The sequence below is a fragment of the Scyliorhinus torazame genome, chromosome 6, assembly GCF_047496885.1.
Source record: "Scyliorhinus torazame isolate Kashiwa2021f chromosome 6, sScyTor2.1, whole genome shotgun sequence".
Classification (NCBI taxonomy): domain Eukaryota; kingdom Metazoa; phylum Chordata; class Chondrichthyes; order Carcharhiniformes; family Scyliorhinidae; genus Scyliorhinus; species Scyliorhinus torazame.
The window spans coordinates 55,352,592-55,371,247 of NC_092712.1; the positions used below are offsets into that span (position 1 = coordinate 55,352,592).

Genomic DNA, 18,656 nt, shown 5'->3' on the forward strand with positions numbered 1-18,656 from the left:
AGCACGGTTTTGTGAAGGGGAGGTCGTGTCTCACTAACTTGATAGAGTTTTTCGAGGAGGTCACTAAGATGATTGATGCAGGGAGGGCAGTGGATGTTGTCTATATGGACTTCAGTAAGGCTTTTGACAAGGTCCCTCATGGTAGACTAGTACAAAAGGTGAAGTCACACGGGATCAGGGGTGAACTGGCAAGGTGGATACAGAACTGGCTAGGCCATAGAAGGCAGAGGGTAGCAATGGAGGGATGCTTTTCTAATTGGAGGGCTGTGACCAGTGGTGTTCCACAGGGATCAGTGCTGGGACCTTTGCTCTTTGTAGTATATATAAATGATTTGGAGGAAAATGTAACTGGTCTGATTAGTAAGTTTGCAGACGACACAAAGGTTGGTGGAATTGCGGATAGCGATGAGGACTGTCTGAGGATACAGCAGGATTTAGATTGTCTGGAGACTTGGGCGGAGAGATGGCAGATGGAGTTTAATCCGGACAAATGTGAGGTAATGCATTTTGGAAGGGCTAATGCAGGTAGGGAATATACAGTGAATGGTAGAACCCTCAAGAGTATTGAAAGGCAAAGAGATCTAGGAGTACAGGTCCACAGGTCATTGAAAGGGGCAACACAGGTGGAGAAGGTAGTCAAGAAGGCATACGGCATGCTTGCCTTCATTAGCCGGGGCATTGAGTATAAGAATTGGCAAGTCATGTTGCAGCTGTATAGAACCTTAGTTAGGCCACACTTGGAGTATAGTGTTCAATTCTGGTCGCCACACTACCAGAAGGATGTGGAGGCTTTAGAGAGGGTGCAGAAGAGATTTACCAGAATGTTGCCTGGTATGGAGGGCATAAGCTGTGAGGAGCGATTGAATAAACTCGGTTTGTTCTCACTGGAACGAAGGAGGTTGAGGGGCGACCTGATAGAGGTATACAAAATTATGAGGGGCATAGACAGAGTGGATAGTCAGAGGCTTTTCCCCAGGGTAGAGGGGTCAATTACTAGGGGGCATAGGTTTAAGGTGAGAGGGGCAAAGTTTAGAGTAGATGTACGAGGCAAGTTTTTTACGCAGAGGGTAGTGGGTGCCTGGAACTCACTACCGGAGGAGGTAGTGGAAGCAGGGACGATAGGGACATTTAAGGGGCATCTTGACAAATATATGAATAGGATGGGAATAGAAGGATACGGACCCAGGAAGTGTAGAAGATTGTAGTTTAGTCGGGCAGTATGGTCGGCACGGGCTTGGAGGGCCGAAGGGCCTGTTCCTGTGCTGTACATTTCTTTGTTCTTTGCTGAGCACTGTGATAAATCACTTGGAAGGTTCTCCACTGTTCCTCAACTGTTTCACCATAAAGTCTTTGCTCCCAGTATACCTTAGCTAGTTCTTCTCTCATCCCATTGTAATCTCCTTTGTTTAAGCACAAAACACTAGTGCTTGATTTTACCTTCTCACCCTCCATCTGTATTTTAAATTCCACCATATTGTGATCGCTCCTTCCGAGAGGATCCCTAACTATGAGATCCTGAATCAATCCTGTCTCATTACACAGGACCAGATCTAGGACCGCATGTTCCCTCGTAGGTTCCATTACATACTGTTCTAGGAAACTATCGCGGATACATTCTATAAACTCCTCCTCAAGGCTGCCTTGACCGACCTGGTTAAACCAATCAACATGTAGATTAAAATCCCCCATGATAACTGCTGTACCATTTCTTACTATTCCTGATTTCCACCCAAATGGATTCAACCTTATCCTCCAGAGCACCGATGTCATCCCTTACTGTTGCCCGGATGTCATCCTTAAATAACAGAGCTACACCCTTACCATCCACTCTGCCCTTCCGAAAAGTTTGATACCCTCGGATATTTAACTCCCAGTCGTGACCATCCTTTAACTATGTTTCAGTAATGGCCACTAAATCATAGTCATTCACGATGATTTGCGCCATCAACTCATTTACCTTATTCCGAATACTACGAGCATTCAGGTAAAGTACACTTATGTTGGCTTTTTTACTTCTGTTCTGAATCTTAACACCTCGATCAGTAACCTCTCCTAAGTTATATTTCCTCTTAACCTTTCTCCTAATTTTCCTTGTCGTCGAACCCATATCTTCCTGCAACAACCTGCCGCATCGTTTACCATTAATGTTTTCGCTTCCCGTTTTATTTCTTTTAGTATTCCTGGTCCTATTTACTGAGCTCCCCTCAGTCACTGTACCTTGTACTGTCGCCCTTTTTGATTTTTGACTATGGCTTCTCTGCCTTACACTTTCCCCCTTACTGCCTTTTATTTCTGTCCCTGTTTTACTACCTTCCAACTTCCTGCATCGGTTCCCATCCCCCTGCCACATTAGTTTAAACTCTCCCCAACAGCTCTAGCAAACACCCCCCCCAAGGACATCGGTTCCAGTCCTGCCCAGGTGCAGACCGTCCGGTTTGTACTGGTCCCACCTCCCCCAGAACCGGTTCCAATGTCCCAGGAATTTGAATCCCTCCCTCCTGCACCATCGCTCAAGCCACGTGTTCATTCTGACTATTCTTGAATTTCTACTCTGACTAGTTTGTGGCACTGGTAGCAATTCTGAGATTACTACCTTTGAGGTCCTACTTTTTAGTTTAACTCCTAACTCCCTAAATTCAGCTTGTAGGACCTCGTCCTGTTTTTTACCTATATCGTTGGTGCCTATGTGCACCACGACAGCTGGCTGTTCCCCCCCCCCAAGAATGTCCTGCAGCCGCTCCGAGACATCCTTGACCCTTGCACCAGGGAGGCAACATACCCTCCTGGAGTCTCGATTGCGTCCGCAGAACCGCCTGTCTATTCCCCTTACAATTGAGTCCCCTATCACTATAGCCCTGCCATTCTTCTTCCTGCCCAGCTGCGCAGCAGAGCCAGCCACGGTGCCATGAACCTGGCTGCTGCTGCCTTCTCCTGGTGAGCCATCTCCCTCAACAGTATCCAAAGCGGTATATCTGTTTTGCAGGGAGATGACCACAGAGGACACCTGCACTGCCTTCCTACTCTTGCTCTGTCTTTTGGTCACCCATTTACTATCTCCCTCAGTACCTTTCACCTGCGGTGTGACCAACTCGCTAAACGTGCTATCCACGACGTCCTCAGCATCGCGGATGCTCCAAAGTGAGTCCATCCGCAGCTCCAGAGCCGTCAAGCGGTCTAACAGGAGCTGCAACTGGACACACTTCTTGCACATGAAGGAGCCAGGGACAGTGGACGTGTCCCTGAGCTCCCACATCGCACACGAGGAGCATGACACAGGTCTGAGATCTCCTGCCATGTCTTAAACCTTCGGTTAACTTCAACAATTTCAATTTCCCCTCCCCCCCAAAAAAAATTAAATAAATAAATAAACAACAAAGAAAAAAATAAATAAATATACCAATGAAAAGAAACAGAAAAACATGAATTTGAAGAGTTAGCAACTGCGATATTATTTATTTATACATTTACGGGATGTGGGCATCGCTGGTTAGACCAGCATTTATTGTCCATCCTTGATTGCCCTTGTGAAGGTGGTGGTGAGACATCCATATTATAATTACCCATTAATACTTTTTATTTTACAGGTTGGAGGCCATGTTTTGGAGGCAATAGTGAAGCAATTTGATGAACACTCTAGAAGTATCAGCGAAACAAAAGAATGTGATAATTTAATCAATTTAATTGCACACTTCTACAACTTCCATGTGATACAGTGTGTGTTGGTGTTTGATATTCTTAAGAAACTCACAAGCAACTTCAAGGAGAAGGACATTGCGCTAATCCTTCTTTTACTGAAACAAGTGGGATTTACCCTTCGGAAGGACGATGCTGCTGCATTGAGGGATTTGATCATTGAGGCCCAAAACAAAGCTAACAATGTTGGCAAACAATTCCAGGACCAAACAAGGGTAAGATGGATTTAAAATTCAAGTTGGAATTTATTTTTGGGCTTGAGGATTTAAATGTTCTACTAATGTTACAGTCACCTAGCATTTGCTATGCTATGGAGCTGTGAAGTCTAAGCTTAACTCACTACACGCGAGTTCATGATTCAGCGATACAATTGAAGAAGCATCCATCAGATCTGGGGCAAATGGTAATTCCAAATTAGTGGAGTAGAGGTTGTTCTCCTGGGATTAAGCTGAAGAGCTTTATTGAGTACCGTAGTGGAGGGAGATTTTTTTTGCATTATATCTCTTTTGAGATTACTTGGAATATCCTGTGAACTGTCTTTAAGAACTAACAGGTTTGAATTCTCGAGATATGGGTGTCTAGGAAGGTGAACATTTGTTACCCATTCCAAATTGCGCATGGAGGTATTGGTGAGATTTTTCTTGAATTGTTGGTGTTCTCGTCATAAAGTGCTGGTGTTAGTTTGGGAATTCCAGGATTTCGAGCCTTCAACAATATGAAAGCGTTATGCATTGTTACAGTCTCCTGAGAGACCAATTTCTTTTTTTTAAATTCAGACTTCACATTAACAGCTGAAGGAAAGGCACATCAAGATTGTACAACTTTTAAAGCAACAAATGACTAAAAGCACCATTAACCGAACCCTCTTCCTCTTCTCAGGAACTTAAACTTTGTTAGAGGGACATCTTTTTTTGCATTTCACACATCATACTTCTTGTAAAATACCAGAAATTGTAGAAAGCAGTCCACACTTGCTCCCACCTCCCAATGTGTCCCCAGATCCCCATTTCATCGAGTAATAACTTGGAATGACCAATTCGAGGCATTTTCCTCAATTTTCAGAGAGCTCCGTAAATCTACTGCAATAAAATCTGTTCCAATTATTCTTCTGGTCATGCCAAGACAAAACTAGAATCCTTAAATGGCTGCAGGATCCATCTCCAACTAGAAACTGAGTCCCTCCTGCATCTGGCAGCTCACAAAGCCGTAACAAGTTATGCTGTCTGTCTGTGATATTTATACCATGTTGCCCATTCCTCTGAGAAGAATGGAATTGCATTGTTTCAGTTGCCTAGTGTTTGGGCAGTAAATCTGTCTGCAAATAGCATTATTTTTATTCATTCAACATTTCTATGCATGTATACTGTCACAAAATACGCTGATGTTATCTGCGAGTGTGTTCCTAACTTGGAACACTGGTTCATGAGGGTGCAGAATGGCACGGTAGTACAGTGGTTAGCACTGTTGCTTGACAGCACCAGGGTCCTGGGTTCGATTCCCGGCTTGGGTCACTGTGTGTGCTGAATCTACATGTTCTCCCTGTGTCTGTGGGTTTCCTCCGGGTGTTCCGGTTTCCTCCCACCAGTTAGGTGGATTGGCCATGCTAAATTATCCCAGTGTCCAAAAGGTTAGGTGGGGTTACAGGGATAGGATGGAAGCGTGGGCTTAAGTAGGGTGCTCTTTCCACGGGCCGGTGCAGACTCAATGGGCCGAATGGCCTCCTGCATCGTAAATTTTATGATTCTATTCTCTTGCACAATTCAAGATGTATGAATTATTAAACACTGTTTCTGTAGAATGTACCCCTTGTTACAATCCACAATACCTGAACTTTCCATGTTCCCTAAACAATGTCCAATTTGAATAACCAATTATAGTTACCACACAATATAGGGAGGATACTCACATATGGCAACTGTCTTTTTCTTGGTCCAGCGAAGATATTTTTAAAACTACGGTTACGAAAGTTTACTGCACTGTCTTGGCTCTGAGACTTTGAAGCTTGTTTCCTGTATCCTTGGTCTTCAAGATTGGTGGCTGGAAACTGGCTTAATGCTTTCTGAGACTGCTAAATGGTAATTGCTTTTCCTGTCTTTTCAAGGTCTGGGCAATTATACCTTTGTTGTTCTTTGATTTCCCTTCTGTGTATTTGACTGTCTGCCCCAATCAATTGCCATGACTGTGCATTATCTTGGGGACCTTCCAAATCGTCCATAATCTGTTTTTCCTCCATACGCTACTCATACTTGATCTAAACTGCAGTTCTAAACTCATGACCTGGAGACTCATACCAATAAAGGCCTCTTGTGAATACTGTCTCCAGGCAGGTTCATGACAATACGAATGTTGCTTTTAAGAAAAAAGAATTTCTGAAGAAGTATAACTTTGCAGTGTTAAAATTCACTACCTTAATTAGAGTGCTTGGTGAAAATACTATGTTCTTTCAGAATATCGGCAAATTAAACCCCGCGTAATCACTAAACATGGCCATCAGAATGACAGCGAGCGTTTATGGAATGAAGTCTTGTCAATACATGAGCGGCCAGCTCAATGCAAATAGTTCACAAAATAATATGTGATCATTTTGAATGGATTGCCTCCCAGCGAGCCAAATTAGACTGCGAACTCCAGTAATTTTAAGAACAAGTTTGTCAACGCTTCGTTTTCCTGTTACAGATCCGTTTTATGCTGGAAACCATGTTGGCATTGAAGAATAATGATATGCGCAAAATTCCAGGCTATGATCCCGAACCTGTGGAAAAACTTCGAAAACTTCAAAGGAGTCTGGTAACGTAGAAATATTCTTAAATATCGATCTGTACAAATGTAGAGTAAGAAATTTGTGATTTGTACTCCCCGAACTCAAACTTCTTAGTAAGGCGCAGTGAATCATATATCAGGTATTTACATGAGTGTCAGCAAGTGAATTGAATCCTACTCACTGACATCATTCAAAGATGTGATGTTAGGTTTAACACACCTGTAGCAAAAAGGTCTGACCCCCTCCACTGATGTTTCTTTGTTGTCAGGACTGCATCTCCACCATTCACAATCCAGGACGCCCGAAGCCAATGTCTTAGGCCCCTGTCACAAATGTTCCCTGCCATCAATTTCATCTCCATGTGTGGCCACTGTCTCAGGCTGAACCAGACTGTATACAAATTCAGCATCTGTTTGGACTGTGAGCTGAGCATCCAACCTAATGTCTGCCTCATCACAGACCAATTACTTTCACCAACCTATCATCACTTATCTTTGTCCCTGCCTCAACTATCTACAAATACCTACCACTGAAAGCCTCATCCATGCTTTCGTCACCTCCAGGCTCATCTTCTCATACACCTTTTTACCTTTTGGGGGAATTAGTGGAAGGATTCCTGAAGTGATTCTCAGCCCATTGAACATTATCATGAATGATCCTTCCATGGCCAACATATCCTGGCATTGGACACAAACCCAGAGTTTCTGGTCTAGTGCTACGGGAGCTACCACTGCACCACAAGGCTTCCTATTGGCATTGTTTAAGATCTTCCTTTTAAAAGCAGCATCTTTGACCACGTTTTAATTGTACATCTTAATATTTTCTCCTTTTGCTCTGTCAATTTTTGTCTGTTAGTTTCCTACATTAAAAGTGCAACGTGATTGCAAGTTGTTGTTGAATTAGTCACCCCTTTTATAGAACATAGAACATTACAGCGCAGTACAGGCCCTTCGGCCCTCGATGTTGCGCCGACCTGTGAAACCACTCAAGCCCATCTTCGCTATTCCCTTATCGTCCATATGTCTATCCAATGACCATTTGAATGCCCTTAGTGTTGGCGAGTCCACTACTGTTGCAGGCAGGGCATTCCACGCCCTTACTAATCTCTGAGTAAAGAACCTACCTCTGACATCTGTCCTAAATCTATCTCCCCTCAATTTAAAGCTATGTCCCCTCGTGCTAGACATCACCATCCAAGGAAAAAGGCTCTCACTGTCCACCCTATCTGATCATCTTGTATGCCTCAATTAAGTCACCTCTTAATCTTCTCTCTAAGGAAAACAGTCTCAAGTCCCTCAGCCTTCCCTCATAAGATCTTCCCTCCATACCAGGCAACATTCTGGTAAATCTCCTCTGTATCTTTCCAATGCTTCCACATCCTTCCTATAATGCGGCGACCAGAATTGCGCGCAATACTCCAAATGCCGCCGCACCAGAGTTTTGTACAGCTGCAACATGACCTCATGGCTCTGAAACTCAATCCCTCTACCAATAAAAGCTAACACACCGTACGCCTTCTTAACAACCCTCTCAACCTGGGTGGTAACTTTCAGGGATCTATGTACATGGACACGAGATCTCTCTGCTCATCCACACTATCAAGAATCTTACCATTAGCCCAGTACTCTGTCTTCCTGTTATTCCTTCCAAAATGGATCACCTCACACTTTTCTACATTAAACTCCATTTGCCACCTCTCAGCCCAGCGCTGCAGCTTATCTATGTCCCTCTGTAACTTGTAACATCCTTCCGCACTGTCCACAATTCCACCGACTTTAGTGCCATCTGCAAATTTACTCACCCATCCTACGCCCTTCTCCAGGTCATTTATAAAAATGACAAACAGCAGTGGCCCCAAAACAGATCCTTGTGGTACACCACTAGTAACTGGACTCCAGTCTGAACATTTCCCATCAACCACCACCCTTTGTCTTCTTCCAGCTAGCCAATTTCTGATCCAAACTGCTAAATCACCCTGAATCCCATGCCTCTGTATTTTCTGCAAAGCATCAAAGGCAAAGGACAGTACAACCACGGGAGGATATCTGAGTACAGCAGGAGAGAGGCCACTACCATCATAGCCACACCCAGCCGAATAAAGGCTGTACCAAAAACAAGTTGTTGCTAAACGTTGTTTTCAGAAGCTCTACACTGAACTGAAGATCTTTAAAAACCTAGAAAATAACCTGTGGGTGTTAACTAATATGCTGAATTTAGTTTATAGAGTTATATAATATTGAATGTTGTTTGGTAAAAGGGACATTTCTGAGTTCAGATAACACAGGTAGTTGGGAACTTACGAACCCAGCTGATATAAATGGACGGGAAGACCCCAGAATAGAACCCAGGCTCAAAAGACCTTAACTTTTGTGTTTGTTTTATATAAAAAAAGGAGGAACATGGGAACAAGGGGAAAAAAATTTATTAAACATGGAAAAATTGGATTATAATACAATATACCTTTACTCCCTTAATTTAACAAATATAGATTTAAAGATTAACATTGATTACAAAGTATATTTTAAGCTACAATGGTCTCATTAACACAAAGTCCTTTTTAAGCATTCCTCTCTGAACCCGAGTGGATGTCTGTGGATCTCGCCTCAAAAAAACCCTTGATGATTTTCATACCATGAACCACCTTGTCTGACTGAACTCCAGCTTCCACATGAGTGATTTCAAATTCTGCTTTCAAAAGTCGCACTTTCAAAATTTTTTTAAATTATGCTTCCCCTCCACTGCTTCCATCAAGGTTTTTGCTTTCCGGTTATTACACCTCTCCCTTCAGGATTCCTTTGTTTAAAGACTTTTAAAGCAACTCCACGGTCTAGCCACTAATTTCCACAATTATTTCAATTCTCATTCTTCAGGCTGTAGTAAAAACCTCGCAAACTTGAAAATCATTTCAGATATCTTTCTGGCGTCTCAGCCTTCTTCTCAGCTCGGTCTGTCTTTTCTTTACTGAACGGTTCTCTCATCGAGTACCTTAACTTCAGACATCTTGGAAATTTCTCTTAATTTATCTAGTTCCCTTAACTAGCTGCTCTTCAGATCTCTGCACTTATTTTCTTAACCATTGCTCCATGGCATGGCTTTTCTTCTAGCTGAGAGAGATGTTCTTTCTCTAACCTACAAAACCAATTACTTCTAGCAGAGTTGAGAGCTGCCTTCTCTCACTACCTATCTCCAATTGCAATTAAATTTGCTGAACTAAAACTTAAAAGCCCAGTTGCTAAGCAACGCCCACGTACCTCTGCTGGCCTATTTATTCTTTGTGCCGTAGCCCCCTCTAAGCTGTTGGAACTTAACCAACTCCCACACATACAAACACCTATGTCCAGCTTGAATCTAACTAGATTTCACCCTTACAGGCATTGAAATATTAAATTACGTCCACTTCAAACTATACCTTATATAATATATACCAATACAAATATAAACACCTTTGTTTTCCTTACAGGAACAAGGGTTCACTTCATGAGATTACTGTTTGTGTGTAGATATTATTGTAATTACGTGTACTATTGTAGTATTTTATGGTATTTCTTGTTGCGTGTTTCCTCTTAAGTTAATAAATATTCTTTAATTCATTGCAAGAAGGATGGACTGTTTCTCACTGGTTTGCATGTCTTTCCTCTTGTTTTGCCAAAATATACACTAAAAACCGATGTTCCAAGTTAACCCTTCTGGATTTTGGGATACCCACCCATTTGACAACAGTGGGATTCTTAACAGTAGGGTCGGGGAAGAACTTTCTCAGAATGTTCTGCTTGTCTTTCTGAATTCGAAGATGGGCAGGTGCCATTTTATTTACAGTAAGAAGTCTTACAACACCAGGTTAAAGTCCAACAGGTTCGAATCAAAGTCATTCACCTGAGGAAGGGGCAGTGCTCCGAAAGCTAGTGTTTGAAACAAACCTGTTGGACTTTAACCTGGTGTTGTAAGACTTCTTACTGTGCTCACCCCAGTCCAACGCCGGCATCTCCACTCCATTTTATTTAGTCAGCTGACCAGAAATTTCCAGAATTGCAGGCTGCTGCAGAGCCACTAGATGGCAATATGTGGATGGTCCGGACAATTTGCAACATCAACTGATGCTTTTCCACCAAACATTAACATGATGCATTTAAAGTGGAAATCCATCATTAATATCATTATCTAACAGCATACCGATAAATGAAATTAGGGAGTGCAAGATTTGCAATATTATTTCCCATATACCTTGGCATCAGAATTTTCAGTCCGTTTTGAAATAGATGTTTGTGACCCACTCAAATTTTAGTTTAGAGCTTTGCAATTGCATGGTATTTCCTTGTCTCACTTGCTCGTAAAACATGCATGGCTAACAGCCAGGACAGAAGGTCATTACATTTTATGATTTTTCTTAAGGTAAAGGCAAGCTTCAGAGGGATTCCGATACATATGCTTCATTGAGAGGTTACAGTAAAATGAAACATGGCGCAAGATACATTTGCAGCATATCAATATATCAAAAGTTTATAAAATGGCAAGCTCTTGCATTTTTCCCATCCCTGCTATGTTTTATATGTAGTGAACACTGTGTAGGTGAGTCCCTCAAATTTCTGTTCAATGGGTATGTGAGGAGCTCCCATGAAGGCATATCAGTCCAATGATTTTTTTTTTTGTAAATTGGTAGACTGTATTGCAGAGCACTCATGAGATTTCTCTTGCGTCTTTTTCTTCATAAACCCCAACTGATTCAAAACTTATCGGCATGTCCTGCTAGCTCATCATCAGTGTCCCAATTGATCGACATCAGCTCCCTCTTTCCTAATGAATTGAATTTAACAATACCTCAATACCTTCTTCCTGTCGTGCCTCACCATACCTTTACAGTGTCCTCTGATCTTATGCCTTCTGTACAAATTTGACTGCGCAATTCTACTCTCAAGAACACCTAGAAAATCGTCTGACTTTTCTTGACATTTACCCATGGTGACACTGTTTAGAACAGATAGTTTTGGTTTCCAAGACTAACTCTCATCCAAACTAATTGGCTACATGGAAACGTGTGTGTTTTTGCTGTGAAAACAACCTGACTGTTAAAATGGTTGCTCTGATTAGTTGCAATTTTTCCCATTAACTGATTTTGTTCTAGAGGAGACAGTTATAGGACACCAGCTTCTAAAAATGCATAATTTGGTGACCGAAAGCAGAGCTGCAGTTAAAAGCATCTCTCATTTTGAACAGATTGGACTGCGGTCCTCCCAAGTTTGCAATTCAACAAAACAGTAACTGCAGAAAACCCATTATCCACCATGGGTGTGAAGACCCACCATCTATCTGGTAATTCTGAGTGGACAATGGCAGTTAATCTAACACTAATTTCTCGCACCAAAATCTTTTATTGTCCGAAGTCCCAGAAAGACATGGGCAGTATACAGAGAACTCCACAAGCCACAGCTTATACAAATATAGGAACATGAGTAGGCCATTCAGCCCCTGAAGCCTGTCCCACCATTCAATGAGATCATGGCTGATCTGTGGACTATATTCATTTGCCTGCCTTTGGCCCATATCCCTTAATATCTTTGCTTAACAAAATCTATCTATCTCGGATTTAAAATTAACAAATGTTCTAGCTTCAACTGCTGGTTGTGGGAGAGAGTTCCAAACCTCTACCAACCTTTGCATGTTGAAGTGCCATCAAACATCTCTCCTGAATGGTCTGGCCCTAATTTTTAGACTGTGCTCCCCTATTTATAGACTATCCAACCAGTAGAAATAATTTATCTTTATCTACCTTGTCTTTTCCTGTTAATATCTTGAAGGCTTTGATCAAATCGCGCGTTTATTCTCGCGAAAACAGGCCTAATTTGGACACCCTCTCCTCGTAATCCTCGTAACTTAACCCCTGTAAGTCCAGGCATCGTCTTTGTAAATCTATGTTGCACTCCAAGGCCAATGTATCATTCCTGCGGTGTGGTGCCCAGACCGGCTAACAGTACTCCAAGTTGGGTCTAACCAGGATATTATATAGCCGCAGCATAACTTCTGTGTCTGAATACACCAATACTCCTGATCAGTGTTTTTCAAACTTTTTTTACCAGGACCCACTTTTGCCAACTGGCCGACCTTTGGGTACCACTTGATGGCTGGCACAGACACGATGGGCAGAAGGGCTGCTTTCTGTGCTGTAAAACTCTGACTCTATGGAAGTAGGGAGATATTCAAAGTGTCGAGTGGAGCCATGAGTTTGATATTAATGTTTGAATTATGGGGGGAAAACAGATTTGCATTTTGCTAGCACCTTCACAACTACATGAGCACAAAGTAGTTTGCAGCCATAAACTGCTGTAATGCCAATTTGTGCACAGCAAGCTCCCACAAACAATGTGATAAAGACCAAATAATCTGGTTTTGTGATGTTGAATACAGGACATCAGGAATAACTCCCTGCTCTTATTGCGATAACACCGTGGTTGCACTGTTGCTTCACAGCGCTAGGGACCTGGGTATGATTCCTGGCTTGGGTCACCGCACGAGTTCTGCACGTTCTCCCCTTGTCTTCGTGGGTTTCCTCTGGGTGCTCTGGTTTCCTCCCACAAAGTCCAGAAAGATGTGCAGGTTAGGTGAATTAGACATTCTGAATTCTCCCTCCGTGTACCCGAACAGGCGCTGTAGAGTGGCGACTCGAGGATTTTCACAGTAACTTCATTGCAGTGTTATGTAAGCCTACTTGTGACAAGAATAAAGATTATTGACTTCCGGGTGCGGCTATGCAGAGCTAGGTCGCATATTCGGCAGCTCCCGCTTGGAACGGACTTTTGGGCTCTTTTACAGGGCCCCCACGGCATTTGTTTGACATTTCCCGGTGTGGGAAGAAGGCTGCAGCATTCCCCTGACAGTGTCCCCCAGGAGTGTTGTGTCTTTTGGCTACCAGACCCGGCAGAAACAGTGAAAGATTTGGCTTGAGCTGCAGCAGTAGACGAGGGCCTCTTCCAGCATGCAGGCGGGGGAAGGGCAAGCTTAAAGCTGCAATCTGGCTTGACTCTATCAAAGGTGAATTCTAGCAGCAGAGGGAACAACTGTGAAAAGATCTATCAGGGCCATTGAAGAAGCAGGGACGAGGCTTCTGGTGGCGGCCATGGAGGAGTAGGTCGCGCATTCGGCAGCTCCCGTCTGGAACCGGCTCTCAGACCTTTTTCAGGAGTTTCCATAGACTTTTTGGGGCAGACTGGTGAAGCAAACACTGCCAACTTCTATGAAACGGACCAGAAGTGTAACGGCCAAAGGAGCAGCACTGGAGCAATGGGAGAAGCGAGGGAAAGAAAACAAAATGGCGGCGGCCAGGGACAAAGGGGAGCTGCAGGAGTTCATCAAGCGCTGCTTCGAGGAGCAGCGCGAGGAGATGCGCAAAGAGATGTTGGCGCCTATGCTTTCAGCAATTGAAGGACTCGGGATCACGCAGAAGACCCACGAAGGTAAGATCCAGGAGGTACAGAAAAGAGTCAGTCAGGACGAGCTCGTGGGCCTGGCGGTGAGAGTGGAGCAGAACGAGGCGCTACACAAGAGGTGGGCGGGAAGACTCGAAGACCTGGAGAACAGGTCGAGGAGAAAGAATCTGCAAAACCTGGGTCTCCCTGAGGGAGTGGAGGGGGCTGATGCCGGGGCATACGCGAGCACGATGCTCGAGGCGATGATGGGCACGAAGGCCCCTTCGAGGCCGCTGGAGTTGGACGGGGCACATCGGGTGCTGGTGAAGAAGCCCCAGGCAAATGAGCCGCCAAGGGCGATGGTGGTGAGGTTCTACCGGTTCACGGACAGAGAGTGGGTCCTGAGATGGGCCAAGAAGGAGCAGAGCAGTAAGTGGGACAATGCAGAGATCCGAATATACCCGGACTGGAGCACGGAGGTTGCAAAGCGGAGAGCGGGTTTCAACCGGGCCAAAGCGGCGTTGTACCGGAAAGAAGTGAAATTCGGAATGCTGCAGCCAGCGCGACTGTGGGTCACATACAAGGGCCAACACTATTACTTTGAAACGCCTGAAGAGGCGTGGACCTTTGTACAAGCCGAAAAGTTGGACTCTAAATGAGGGTTTGTGAGGGTGGGGGGGATGTTTTGGGGTTTGATGTGTGATGGTTGTTGTATATAGGGGGTCAATCACGTGCAGGAAATGTTACATGGGCTGGGGGAGAGAGACAAGGCCGCGACTGGAGCTGCGCCAGAGGGGGCAGAGCGAGCTTTGGAAAGCGCGGGGTTTTTTCCCACGCGCAGGAAGAAAGGCGGGAAGGAGAACGAAGGAATGCATATGGATTGGGAGACTCCCACACGGGGAGGTCAATGGGATGGCAGGGGAAGCCGGGGTCAGCAGGCGTCAGCTGACTTACGGGAGTGACATGGGAGCAAAAAAGCTAGACGGGGGTCTAGCGGGGGGCAGGGGAGGGGAGAAAGGAGGGGGGGGGGGAAAGGGTTGCTGCTGCACTGGCCGAAAGAGAATGGGACACAGAAGAGGTGGTCGGGACGGGGGTCCCCCCTCTGGGGGACTGGAGGGTGAGGGAGGCGTGGACACGGGACTGGCCCAGAAAAGGAGATGGCTAGGGGTGGAGGGGACGTCCTGGGAGAGGGGGGGGAAAGGGGGGACTGCCTGGGAGGGTGGATGAGCAAGAGATAACATGAAGGGTTGGGGAAATTGGCATGTACGGGTGAGGGCCAATGTACAAAGCTGTGTAAATATATCATTTTGCCATGTATATATCTTGCTCTGTGCGATTTCTCGTTTTTGTTTGTTACGGGGGGGGGGGTATTTGTAAGGGAGAAAAATTGTGTTAAAAAACTTTAATAAATATATATTTTTTTTAAAGAATAAAGATTATTCTTATTAACTGTGTCCCATGGTATCTTTTACATCCACATGAGGCAGAGCCTCCACTTAACATGGTATCGGGAAACAGGAAACTAGCAGTCTAACATGGTAACACCCCTGCAGTACGACACTAGGGTGTTAGCCTGGATGTGAAGCCACAACCTGTCTGATGTAGATACAAGTGTGTTGCCCACTAAGCTGCGACTAACACTGAGGAAAGGCTTCAGAAGCTTAATAACCCTTGACCTTCAAGATAATCTTGCAGGAGAGGATGAAGTATGCTAATAAATGGTTGGGAACGATGAATCCAGAACATTGCTGCAAATTAAACTGTGAAAGTAAGACAAAGGGAAACGGGTTTAAACTCAAAAAGGCTGCTTTTAGGATTGGCATCAAGAATTTGTTCACTTACTATGGGAGAGGGGGTGGGGGCAGACAAAGGCAGCGAATTTCCATAAAGTCCTGATGATTTTCCTCCGGTTGCTGTTAAAGAGTCCACGTGTGATTGTTCTGCGGGTGTGGATCGACACCCAAATCCAGAAAAACTCAACAACCTGGTGTTTGTCTTCTCAAAAGTTCCTTCCAACGAGAGAGAGAGTGTGTATATGTGGAGGGCTTGCAGGGTGGGAGTCTGTGCTCACTTCTCTACAGAAATGGGGACCGGGTTTCTTGGTGGGTGATCCTGAAAAGCTATTCAATTTAATGTTGTTTGATTGAAAGACTTCAGTTCAGTGAAGAATCGGATTGATTGGCGTTGATGTTCCATTACTCAGCTTCAGTCTTGTCTGTGTGAAAGTTCTAAATTACAGCTGACTGTCTGGCTTGCATTTGGGATGTCTGTCAGTCTGCAAGTTCAATCTGCTTCTCCTGGATGCATTCTCTCATCTCTCCTCACAAAGGCCATTTTCATGGAACTCTTTCTGTTTGCCATCCCTCTGCCCTTATCCAGTAGTTGGGATACTTATGTTGATTTCAGGGTGCACCATGACCCTTTTTACACCTGCCTGCGACCCACCTGCAGCTTGTGACCCCCACTTTGAAAAAGCCTGCTCTAGATATAAAGGCTAGCATTCCATTAGCCTTTTTGATGATTTCCTGCACTTGTTCATGGCATTTTAAAGATCTATGCACCTGAACCCCCAATTCTCTTTAGACATCCACTGTACGTAACTTCTTCCCATTTAGAAAGTACCTGCTCCATCCTTTTTTGGTCCAAAAGGAATAACCTCCCACTTGCTTACGTTGAATTCCATCTGCTACAATTTTGCCGATTTGCCTAATCTGTCAATATCTCCGTGCAATTTTATGCTATCATCTAGATAATCTACAATGCCGTCTAACTTTGTATCATCAGCAAATTTGGATATATGACTCTATGCTATCACCCAAATTGTCGATGAATAATGTCAATAATTGAGGCCCCAACACACACCCCTGTGGTACACCACCAATTACATCCTACCAATTAGTAATTATCCATTATCCCCACTCTGTTGCCTGCCATTTATCCAATTTCCTAACCATGTCAATAATTTGCCCTCAACTTTGTGGGCTTCCACATTAGTTAACAGTATCTTATGTGGGACTTTATCAAATGCCTTCTGAAATATGGACAGCACAATTACAAGGGAGCACAGGTTCAAGGTGAGGGGGGAAAGGTTCAGTGGAGATGTGCAGGGGAAGTTTTTTTACACTGTGGTGGTGGCCTGGAATGCACTGCCAAGTCAGGTGGTTGAGGCAGATACGTTAGCGACCTTTAAGACTTATCTGGATAGGCACATGAACAGATGTGGTTTGGAACGATACAGGCGGTTGGTCCAGATAGGGCACGTGATCGGCGCAGGCTTGGAGGGCCTGTCCCTATGCTGTATTGTTCTTTTGTTTGGCACGGTAGCACAATGGTTAGCACTGTTAGAACATAGAACAATACAGCGCAGTACAGGCCCTTCGGCCCACGATGTTGCACCGAAACAAAAGCCATCTAACCTACACTATGCCATTATCATCCGTATGTTTATCCAATAAACTTTTAAATGCCCTCAATGTTGGCGAGTTCACTACTGTAGCAGGTAGGGCATTCCACGGCCTCACTACTCTTTGCGTAAAGAATCTACCTCTGACCTCTGTCCTATATCTATTACCCCTCAGTTTAAAGTTATGTCCCCTCGTGCCAGCCATATCCATCCGCGGGAGAAGGCTCTCACTGTCCACCCTATCCAACCCCCTGATCATTTTGTATGCCTCTATTAAGTCTCCTCTTAACCTTCTTCTCTCCAACGAAAACAACCTCAAGTCCATCAGCCTTTCCTCATAAGATTTTCCCTCCATACCAGGCAACATCCTGGTAAATCTCCTCTGCACCCGCTCCAAAGCCTCCACGTCCTTCCTATAATGTGGTGACCAGAACTGTACGCAATACTCCAAATGTGGCCGTACCAGAGTTCTGTACAGCTGCAACATGACCTCCCGACTCCGGAACTCAATCCCTCTACCAATAAAGGCCAACACTCCATAGGCCTTCTTCACAACCCTATCAACCTGGGTGGCAACTTTCAGGGATCTATGTACATGGACACCTAGATCCCTCTGCTCATCCACACTTTCAAGAACTTTACCATTAGCCAAATATTCCGCATTCCTGTTATTCCTTCCAAAGTGAATCACCTCACACTTCTCTACATTAAACTCCATTTGCCACCTCTCAGCCCAGCTCTGCAGCTTATCTATATCCCTCTGTAACCTGCTACATCCTTCCACACTATCGACAACACCACCGACTTTAGTATCGTCTGCAAATTTACTCACCCACCCTTCTGCGCCTTCCTCTAGGTCATTGATAAAAATGACAAACAGCAACGGCCCCAGAACAGATCCTTGTGGTACTCCACTTGTGACTGTACTCCATTCTGAACATTTCCCATCAACCACCACCCTCTGTCTTCTTTCAGCTAGCCAATTTCTGATCCACATCTCTAAATCACCCTCAATCCCCAGCCTCCGTATTTTTTGCAATAGCCTACCGTGGGGAACCTTATCAAACGCTTCACAGCACCAAGGACCCGGGTTCAATTGTCAGTGCGGAGTCTGCATGTTCTCCCCATGTCTGCATGTTCTCCCCATGTCCCCTAAAGACGTGTTTGTTGGGTGAATTAGACATTCTGAATTCTCCGTCAAATGTACCCGAACAGGCACCATAGTGTGGCGACTCGGGGACTTGCACTGTAACTTCATTTTAGTGTTAAATGTAAGCCTACTTGTGACACTAATAAAGATTTTTTTTTAAAGTCCATTTAAATAATATCCAGAGACATTCTCCTGTCCACTACCTTAGTCGCCTCTTCCCAAAATTCAATAAGATTAGTCAGGCATGACCTT

General features: G+C 44.4%; 1 protein-coding gene across 1 annotated transcript in view; it reads left to right on the forward strand.

The window, feature by feature from the left end:
• nom1 (nucleolar protein with MIF4G domain 1) overlaps window positions 1–18,656 on the forward strand; it is a 79,361-nt gene that overhangs the window by 24,045 nt on the left and 36,660 nt on the right. Inside the window, exons 4-5 of the mRNA XM_072508210.1 lie at window positions 3,585–3,908; window positions 6,370–6,480. Of these exons, the coding sequence (XP_072364311.1) occupies window positions 3,585–3,908; window positions 6,370–6,480 (435 nt within the window). The remainder of the gene's footprint in view (window positions 1–3,584; window positions 3,909–6,369; window positions 6,481–18,656) is intronic.